The sequence below is a fragment of the Macadamia integrifolia genome, chromosome 3 (genome assembly GCF_013358625.1).
Source record: "Macadamia integrifolia cultivar HAES 741 chromosome 3, SCU_Mint_v3, whole genome shotgun sequence".
NCBI classification, from domain to species: domain Eukaryota; kingdom Viridiplantae; phylum Streptophyta; class Magnoliopsida; order Proteales; family Proteaceae; genus Macadamia; species Macadamia integrifolia.
The window spans coordinates 6,414,456-6,425,277 of record NC_056559.1 but is presented as its reverse complement, the minus strand read 5'-3'; the positions used below and the strand labels follow the sequence as shown (position 1 = coordinate 6,425,277).

General features: G+C 35.6%; 1 protein-coding gene across 1 annotated transcript in view; it reads right to left on the bottom strand.

The window, feature by feature from the left end:
- LOC122072963 (probable disease resistance protein At5g66900) overlaps nucleotides 1-2,377 on the bottom strand; it is a 10,157-nt gene extending 7,780 nt beyond the window's left edge. Inside the window, exons 1-3 of the mRNA XM_042637409.1 lie at nucleotides 1,534-2,377; nucleotides 998-1,410; nucleotides 2-325 (exon numbers count right to left, since the gene is read on the bottom strand). Coding sequence (XP_042493343.1) covers nucleotides 2-325; nucleotides 998-1,410; nucleotides 1,534-2,155 — 1,359 coding nt within the window. The 5' untranslated portion in view covers nucleotides 2,156-2,377. The remainder of the gene's footprint in view (nucleotide 1; nucleotides 326-997; nucleotides 1,411-1,533) is intronic.
- Nucleotides 2,378-10,822: the final 8,445 nt, after the last annotated feature.

Below are 10,822 nucleotides of genomic sequence, written 5' to 3'. Positions count from 1 at the left end.
GTGAGGCAAGTTCGAGAAGATTGAAATAGGCCTCATCTTCAGAATCTAGTTCATAGCGCTCACACCAAATATCGATCAGAGCAGAGGCAGAGATCCTTTTGTCTTCAGGAAAGGAACCTAAGTCCATAAAACACTCTAGAAGTGTAGCATCCAAGAATTCCAAGCTTGTTGCAAGACATTTCTGCAATTTTTCATCAATGTTAAAAATGCTGGCACCATTTGACAGTTTCTTAGCCATGTTGCTCCATTTCACTGCGGGCTGCTGGGACAGTGATTTGGCAATCACCGTAATAGCGAGTGGAAAACCCTCGCAATTTTTTACTATCTGCAGTTTAACACCCATCGAGTGGAATTAGTCATAGTTAAGAGGGACTGGAAGAATGATAGCATAAGAAAGCTATAACAAATTAAAATTCTCATTTTTCCCTAAACTGGATTTGGCAGTAATACTAAAACATGTGGAAAGTTGAACTAGATCCCTTTTGGTACTGGTTTTAACTTATCTATCAGAATCCAAACTTGAAACATTTGTCCTATTTGTTCCCAATGGTAAACATAGATTCAAACTCATATCCCAAACTCGTTGTAGCAAAGGCTTACATGACCACACAAATTTTAGATTCATCTCTAGTTTGTGAATTGTTCTTTTTTCTCTTTTCCCTTATTCTTAATCTTGTACAATAAGTGCATAGATTGCCTCATGCCAGTTACTTTTTATGTGAGAAAATTCTCTTAGCTTGTTTTCTGTTATCTAATATTAGAAAGCCAAATATAGATTTGAATTTGGTCATTTGTGGTTTTATATAGTTATATGATTGCATTTATTATATGCATATGGAGATAGGCATAACGGTAAGATTGCTCTATTGCGAGGAGGTAAGGTTGCATACATCTGCCCCTCCCTGGACCCTGGTGATACGCCTTTTCTATATGGAGATACTAATCTAAACAAGGATGCATATTATGCAAGCAAGGGGTTGGATGATGGATAAAGTACCTCATTTAGAAGATTCTCATCTGGCTTATACTCGTCATTCCCATCTTGAGACAGTGATGTTTGACGAAAAAGAGACTTGGAATCTTGGGGATTGAGTGTTTTCAGAAGATATTTCGAATGATTTTCAGAATTATATACTTTGAATGCTTCTCTTGATGTAACCAGCATCTTACATCCTTTATTTCTGGAGAAAACCTTCTCAATGATTGATTCCTCCCAAACATCATCTAGAACCAACAGTAGTGGCTGTGACCTTCTCTCCTCCAGAAGGTAATGAAATTGCTTAATTGCATCTTCTTCACTCAGGTCGGACCGAGACACCCCATTACCAATCTCTTCAATTAGTCTCTGTAGGATCTTTAAGATGGGATTTCTTGAAACAGTTAAAAATAATATCTTATCCCTGAATGCAACTGTACCAAACAGCCAAAAAGAGTATAAGAAAGTTGAAATGTTTTGGCAGATCTATTTATAAAACTGGAAAAAAAAAAAAAAGTAAAATCAAAGAGGGGACTTTTTGCAGTTCATGTTCTTACCTCTAACTTCTTCGTCTCGGCAAAGCATGGCAGCTAATGTCGATTTCCCACATCCCCCAGGAGCACATACTCCAAGCACCGTCACATTCTCTTTGAACAATTCAATCTTCAATTCTCTAATGGCTATATCAAATCCAACAAGATGATTTGGGAGTTGAGGAACAGCAAACAAACCCTTGTTAATAGTCGATAGACTCGGTACCTGATGCAGAGCCATTTCGTTCATCGTCTGTAGAAGCACTTTATTATCGCGCCAGTTTTCAACCTGCAACTCCAGCCCGCAGAACCTACGAATAGTTTCATCAAACTTGGAGATCTTACTGGCGTAACGGATCCTCTGGATAATGTTCCAAGACGGGATCTTGTAGCACCTGGAGACTAGCTCTTTACCTTTCTGCAACTTCTCCTTGAATTTCTCGACTCCTTCTGGCTTACTAAAGTCCAACTCTGAATTCAATTTCCACCCTTGTTTTAAAATAGGAACCACATATTCGAGAGAAATTCTGAGCTCTTCAAGATCTTCCCTGAAATTGAAGGTCTTCCCCTTCATATGTAATATCACACGCACCACTTCTTGCAACACCTCTTGTGCTAGGGCACCCAAGATGATTGCTTCCGCCATCTCTCTTATGAATTTCAAGTCAGTCCGACGAAGATAAAGAGTCTCTTGCGTTGGGGTTGGGAGAGAATGGAGAAGTTGCAGAGATAGAATCTGCCATAACCCTATATTTATAAGCTTCCGAAGAGAGGGAACTGAGGAAGCCAAGAGGATGACGAGAGGCCGTCCATAAAACCATTTCCTCGAAACAATTGGAGAAGCTGCTATGCTGTTTCCTTCCAATTGCCTAACTTTTCGTTCTTTTCTGCTGCAGTCCCATACTGCCATTTGTCAGTCCTGGGCGACATGTTGGGATCGTTCTAGGCTAATACCGATTCAATACTGATACGGACGGTCTGGATCGGATTGTTTCAGATAGAATTACCTAAGGGTGAAACTGCCCGGGTTGGCCAGGTTTTTTAAACCCTAGGTTCCAAAATTCAATCCAAGTCCAACCAAACCCTATTGGGTTCATGCCTAGGCCCTGAACGACTCTGTCAGGCTAGTGCTAACTCAATCCGGCCCTAATTGACCCTAATTTGGTTGGGTTGGGTCAAGTAGACCCTATTTGGCAACTGATTTATGTTAGGATGACAATCCTAAATTATATTATATAAATCATGGTTAAAATCAGGGTTGGGCTACGCTAGGCCTCAACCAAAACTGACCCAACCCTACCCCATAGTCAGTGTTTTTCAACCCTAACCCTTCAACCCTAACCCGACCTTAGGATTAGAAATCTTAGCACAAACCCTGTTCGGACCAATAGGACCAAACTTACACCCCTAGATTTACCCCTTCTTTGATAAAAACCAATTTTTTTTATTACACTTTACTCTTGAGCCTTACCTGTGTATCGGGTTAGGATTAATTAGGGATGTCAAGTAGTCGGGTTGGGCCTAGTCGGGCTCGGCTAAAATTTTAGGACTACACCGTGAATGCCCGTTTAGCTAAACGGGCTTAGCTAGCTCGGGCGTGGTACGGTTGATAATTGGACTAGTCGGTCTTAGGCTTCAATCGGGCTATTATAAACGGGCCTTAATCGGGTTTAATATAGACCTATTTAACTTTAAATGGTCTTTAAATTGGTTTTCTTTAAAATTAGTCTCTTAAATGTGTTTGAAGAGGAATACCAATTAAATGAGACGAAGATGAGTATAACAAAGAAAGATCACATAGTTATAATGGATTAAGCTAAAGATGGGCAAAACAGCTGAGTTACTGAGGTACTCGATCTTTAACTCACAAAACTCAAATCAATTAAATTATGCCTACACAACCCAAGTTTAGTAAGTTCAAATCAACTACATATGCTTGAAAAAGATGAATATTCAGATAACAATTACTACCATATCAATTGTACATATCACATAGCCTTAGCACTAAATATAAATATTATTAAAAAAAAATTAAAAAAATATAAGTAATATTAAAGGGGTCGGGCTAGGTTGAGCTTAAAAGTGTCGGTTCAAGTTGAGTTTGTAAATGTGTTGGGCCAATCAGATACCCATCGGACTAGGGGGTTGCATCATGTACTACCTGTTTATAAATGTATCGGATTTGATCCCAACATGTTTATTAATCAGGCCGGTTTAAGTCAAGTCATAAACGTATAAAACTCGATCAAGCTTATCGGTGCGGCCCTAGAATTGACACCCCTAGGTTCGATCCAATTCAAGTTTTAAAACCGTGGTTGGGATTGACGATTTTGGGTGAAAAGATTCTAAAGTTACGTTAAAAAAAAAAAAAAAAAAAGACATAGACACTATGACATAATTATTAATTAAAAAAATATGGGCATGCTGCCTAGACTTGTCACTCTCTCCCCCTCATATGCCTTGTGTCTCGTGATGTCATTGGTTGGAGCTAGTGGCTCCAGAAAATCTAGCAGTGCGCTAACCTTTATCATTATTAATTTGGGTCTGATTTTTTTTTTTTTTTTAGTAATGATAAAAGGATGTTCCATTATAGTGATCATAGTCCATAGGACAAACCCCATACAGTAAGTAGCGTTTTCACAAGACTAATAAATAATAGTGGACATACCAAGACTCGAACCTATAATCAACCGACTCGAGTGATGATAGGTTGAAGGCATTTTTACCACAAGCAATTGGTCTAATTAACATTTTGGACAAAGTGGAATGAAAATCAAATCGAATAGAAATCAATCAAAAATGCAAATGTTTTGCATTTATTATGATTTTACTATTTTTATTTTTATTTTTTTATTTGTTTTGTTATCCATTTTAAAACAGTTTACAATGCCGATTTTCTGAGAAAAAAAAAAAGAGAAAGAAAGAAAGAAAACGATCTCAGCTTTTCAAACTCTATATATTCCCATGTTTCCCATTCCCTCCCGGTTTTCCTCACTCATCCTATTTCTAAGGCCTATGTGATGTGAAAAACAGAAGACCATCCCATCGTTTTCGGTCCTACTTTTCCTTCCCATATTCCTTGTTATCCCATATTTTCCCTTTCTCCACCATCACATGATAAACAAACTGTTTTTTCAAATCCGTAATTGAACACACACACACATATGGTAAAAAGACATACGTGCAAATGCACGTGGATAATTTTTTTTTTAAAATGTATTTGTGAGGGAAAATTGCACATGTGGAAGAGAGGAAGAGAATGGAACAAGGAAGAGGGGAGAGAGATTCAATAGTCCCATGTTATGGTGAAAGCCACATTTAAAATGGAAGTCATTAAAAGTACAATGCATTTGAAGGCATTGAAATTTGTTGAAAATAATATTATACTTAAGCATGAAACTGAAAATATTGTTATAGTTAGGCATGAAATTTTAACAACAAAATAATGTGTAGAGACACCCAATGCATAGTTTGCTAGGGAATAGGATTGAACTGACAAACTCAAAACATTCCAAAGCTAGATTGTAGTGATTTAAGGTTTCAACGTCACAGGTAGTTCATAATTTAATCCTTATATTGCATGTGTTTTCATTTAATTTCTTGAAACCAATTAATTGGTTTGTCTCTTCCCTTAGGCTCCATTTGTTTCCAGATAAAATAATATAGAATGAAAATTTTCAAATAACAAAATTTAAGCAAGGAATAGAGATGAAAATCGAAACATGATTTGTGTAGCTAACCATTTAGTCGGTATAAAGTTTAGTGTTGAGTTGAGTTGTATAAATTTTACCTAAAACTTTTCTTTTTATTTAACTTGGAACAGATGAAGCCTTAAAGATCCAATAAAAAGAATTATGATCAGCTTTAAAGACTCCATTTTCCAGCATTGAATGAGAAAATTGAATCGAACACACAAATGTCTAGAAAGAAGAACGTATTTGCATCAATGGGTGAAAATAGTGACGTGGCATACCACTCAATGGGAGCTTTTATTCTAAGACAACATCATGGTTTAAATGGAACCACAAGCATAAATGTAAACACCAAATCAAATTGTAGAATCCCAATGACGTTTTGTTAAATCAAATTGGTATCCAAATCATGAATCATAGGATCCAAAATGATTCCTCAAAAAAATGAAGAAAAACATAGAAAAATCCAAGAAAAGAAAGAACTATTTATCCATATAATTCAATATCTATCATTAATTGAAAACACTATAAATGTTGTTTGGCAGCTGATATAGCGATACTAATACTGTACAAGATTCACATTATGTACCTACACATACATCTTCTTAAAATGAATAAGACTATCAAACTTCATTAGAGCGTTGCAACAAATTAAGCCTACAATCATTCCCTCTAGAATGACTCTTTACCACCATAATTCATCAGAAAGAACTCAAAGAGAGCCACAACTGAAAAACAGAACATCAAGAACCCATAGAGAAAATGAACAGGAAAACAAGAAAAAGGCATGAAAATTACAAGATTCGAAAGTCTAAGCATGAAAACTCAACTATCCGTTTGTTTCTGTCTTTCTGATATCATCAATGCCATTCATTATACAATCAAACAAAAACCCAAAAGAAAATCTTCAATTTCTCCGGATTCTTGCAAAGTGATATATAACTAAAAACCCAATACACAAAGACCAAGAAAGGAAACTCTTGAGATTTTGCTTCCTAATGAAAGGAAGAAAGAAGGAAGATTTTGTTGATATACCAAAAAACTAATAAATAAAATAAGAAAAAGATTTCCAAAATAGCAAAATTGGTATCTTTTTAACCGTCAGCGTGGGATGAAATTTTTTTTTTCTTTTTTTGAATAGCAAGGGCCAAGGTGCGTGAGAGTTTGGGAGAGTGGAGCGTGGAGAGTGAGAATCTAATATAAAAAAATAATAATTACTAAATAAAGAAACTAATATTAGAATGAAAGAGAGTAGAGGAACAAGGAGAGAGAGAAAAAGAGAGACAGAGATGATGATGTGAGAGTTTATTTATTTATTTTTTTTTATAGATGGAAGCATTAAGATTGAGAGATCGTGAAGGGTACCAAAGAAATATAAAAAGTGAGAAAGATGAAGAAAAGTGATAATGAGGAAATAATTAAGATATTTAAATTTGAAAGAAGGGTAAAATTAAAAAAAAAAAAAAAAAAAAAAGATTAACCACAAAGCATGGTTACATGCTTTTATATAATAGTATGATAGTATGATATATATATATATATATAGTTAGTCAATATTTTAAATATTTTATGTTACAAATACGATGCAACAATTGTAGCTTATTAATTTGATCAATTTACATCCCCTCCTCTATACTTTACTTTTATTACATCCCCTTTCTTTATATTTTCCGAAATTACATAATCCTCTCATCAAATGACATTGTTAGTGTTCTGGTAGTTTTGAATTGTAAAGGACGATTTTAGCTTTTTCTAATTCAATCACAAATCAAATACCCATTCTACCCCAGTTCTTTTACGATGGTTGCAGATGATGGTGATCAAGGCAATGACAAAGAAGGATTTCATTGTGCTTAACAATCCTTGTTGCTTCTTCCCCTGTTCTTTTACTTCTGTAATTTGGGATCAATTCCTTGGTTGGTCTTCTAAGGAGTTTCTCTTCAAGCATTGATGGACGATTTGGATTGTCTTGGTAGGATGCAATGACTTAGTTATCGGTATCAGTAAGAATCAGGGGCATATCAATCATTTTTGCCTTTGCTTTTTCCATAAAAGAACATTCTTTTAATGTTTTACCCCTAAAACAATAGGACAATTGATCCGGATCTGTCAAATATCAGTAGTCAACACCAATACGATATGGTTGATAAGATAAGAATACTTAAAACCATGGTCGGATGGAGACAAGTTAGAGCATCAACTCTATTTTGGTGTGATAATTCTATTGGCAGTTTAATGGTTAAATTAATCAATCAATTGAGCTCTCTAGGAACATGTGTCGGTGGTGGGGATTTATCACTTTGCACGAGGGAGCTTGAGTATACAAACCGAAACCGAATTCCTTTTTGTAACGTCAAATCAAATTCATGTCCTATTCATTTTTCTTGATTCAATTTCTTCCGGTTCATTTAAAACCTCAACCTTTCGCCGGAGAAGATAGAGATGTGATTGATTATAATTTATATTACATGTTGTGTTAATTCATTATTTTTCACTATACGTGTTAAGTAAATATTACGTGATTGATTTTGGTTATCCATTTACTGTTGAGTTCTTGACACCGTTCAAAGGACAATGATATTATCTAAATGATTACAAGAATAGACTCCCAAGGACAACAATAGAGCTATTTAATAATAGACACTCTTCTCTTATAAATGTCATAGACCACAACTTTAGATCCTTAAAGAAGTGTTTTCTAATTATAAGCAAAATACTATGTTTTTCACTCAACACTCAAACATGCATAGTCATTGCTCATCCTATAGTAAGGGTGTAGTTTTGAAACTTGTAGACCATCCCCATAGGGGTGGTGAAGGGAGGGCCCCAATTGGTAAAAAAAAACCCACAATCCCTTGGGGTTATCCTGCGCTTGGAAGAAGAAGCAAAAAAAAAGAATAAATATAATGGTGCACTTCACAACTTCATTCGGGAGGAAGAAATTGTAGATGAGAATTTTGCGGGGTTTGGTGAACGTGGGTATGATGAGCACCTTGAAGAAATTTATGATTATATACCACCGAGTCACATATATACAAACCTAGCAGAAAAGAAGAAGACAAATGGATGATTTTAGGAAAAAGATTGCAAATGAGTTAGTTGTTAAAGCCGGAATGGCTCAATTACATGATTACATTTGGATGATTGGATTTAAACTTTAAAGTAGTTAGATATGTAGCCATGAAGAATTAAGTTGTTTGACCTAATTTATGGCCCTTAATTTCCTAAATAGATACTAGAACTTATTTTTTGTTCATGCTTTTATGATTGATCATATTTTTGTTGTAAAATTTCATATATTTTCGTATAATTATCTTATAAAGAGAAGTAAGGTGAAGGACTCATGTCCAAATGGGCAAGGTCAGATGATGTTGACGGTATCTTGTACTAAAAGAAACCCAGGACGATGGTTTTTTAAATGTTCCGCAGATGAATTCCATATAGGACATTTCATGTGGGTAGACAACAACCATTCCGATGAGGATATTGATGAACACAAATATGATAATGGCTTCAAGAATGACTTTCGTATTAATCCACCGCAAGTGAACATAACTAACTATTTCATTTTTTATGTGACAACGTCTTGTTGATATGGAACCATGTCAATTATTCTTGTTTGTGCCTTATTTCAACTCTAGATATTTGTGTAATAATAGTTTCCATAACTTATAATTTATTAAAAAACCATTGACTATCCTTAGATTTTATTAAAAAATCATAACTTTGACACTCATGGTGTAGATGGCATTTTATATAAATATTGATTTTTAACAAAAACAATTTTGTTAAGGGCCCGTTAACCATACAAGTTTCTGTTTTTTCCAGATTACAAAAAACAATTTTTTTTTAATGTTATCATACAACATTTAAGACGTAGAATCACTCAAAAAACACAAAAATGCAAAAAAGTGTGCCAGACCCAAAATCAAGTTTTAAATTTAAAAACATTACAGTACAAAGCCCTAATTGAAAACAGCAAAAGAAGACCACGACCACCAAAACAACAACAACAACAAAAAAAATTTGAAAAAAGAGTAAACCTAAAATATCCAGAAAAAGATGGTACAAGCCCATATTCTTCCCTTTTATTGATTGAAGTTCTGCTTTTGACCATTCCCCACCATTTGCCCCTTCAGGATTCAGTCAAGTTAGTAATCACAAATATCAAGCCCTAGCCAATCCAAGTTGTAGTCCTTTTTAAGCACATTTATTTTTAGAGTAGATGATAGAGGTTCCCAAAGACTAGCTGTCTCTTCATCATCACAGATCACTTCCTTTAATAGAATAAGATTCATGGCTGAAGGTGGCAATTTACTCAATTCTATGCAACCCCTCATATCAAGCTTTTTCAAACAATGTAACTCACCCATCCCTTCAGGCAGCATTTTTTAGTTGCAACAATCGGATATATCAAGGAACCTCAGCTTCTGGAGTCCTTTTATCAAGTCTGGTAACATAGATAAGCCAGTACAAGCATGCAACCTTAACAAGTCTAAATCTGTTACATCTCCAATTCTATCTGGTAGTGCAGATAAGTATTCACAGTTAGTAATGCTGAGTCACTGTAAATTGATGAGATCACAGATCCATGGAGGCAATTCCACCAGACCATAGCAGTAATCAATGTTGATCTCAACAAGATTAGGTAACCATTGATGGTGCATTTCATCAAAGCTTGATCCAAATCACACATTACTAAAGATATCTTCCGCAAATTCATCAATGGCATTGGGAATTCATGAAGGGAAGGTATAAAGACTTTCTCTAACCTGATCCTCTTTAGATTAGCACATTCACCAAGTGCTATCAAATTGTCTAGTTTGGCTTTGGTCCGTCCTCCGTTACAACAATAAGAAGCTTTAGCTTCCTCATCTTTTTAATGAATGGAGGTAAGGCATAGCTACTTGCAGAGAGATTCAGAATCAAACCCTCAACTTCGGGAAGTTGTAAGTCATACCAGCTTTCAACGCACATTTCACCTGCAAGATTCAGCCTACTACTTATGATGCAGAGAGAGAGAGAGAGAGAGAGAGAGAGAGAACACACAAGAAACAACATAACAGTTTCACATGTTAGGATGAAAGTAAGGAAACCTGTGTGGAGAGAAACAAGATGGGCATTGAGATAGTGGATCTCTTCCTCTCCAGCTCTCGGGAATGCTTATTTCTCTTTTATCCATGATAAGTCTTTTACTTTGCTTCCGGTTCTGGTAGATAGCCAGGTCATTGAGCAGTTCATGCTGGGTAACAAATAGCTCATTTAAGCTAGCATCAATCTCCTTCATAAATTTCCTGATGAAAATAAAATTACTGCTTATAAATATATGTTATCAACAAGAAGACAGGTCTTGTAAACATTGTCCAATCCATTGTCACCATGACAATCTAAGCAATCAATTGAACATCAGGTTGGATCTGACCTCAGCTAACCAGGATCATGCTAAGTTAGTGGTCAACTTAATAAAACTTGCTATGGGGAATAGGATTAGAATTAGGGTTGTCAAAAAAGCCCGGTTAACCTGAACCTGCCCTAGCCCGTCCTGAGTTCGAACAGGGCTGGGCCTGGTTTGAGGTCTCAACCCAACCCAACTTAACCCAACCTTGTATATTAATTACATA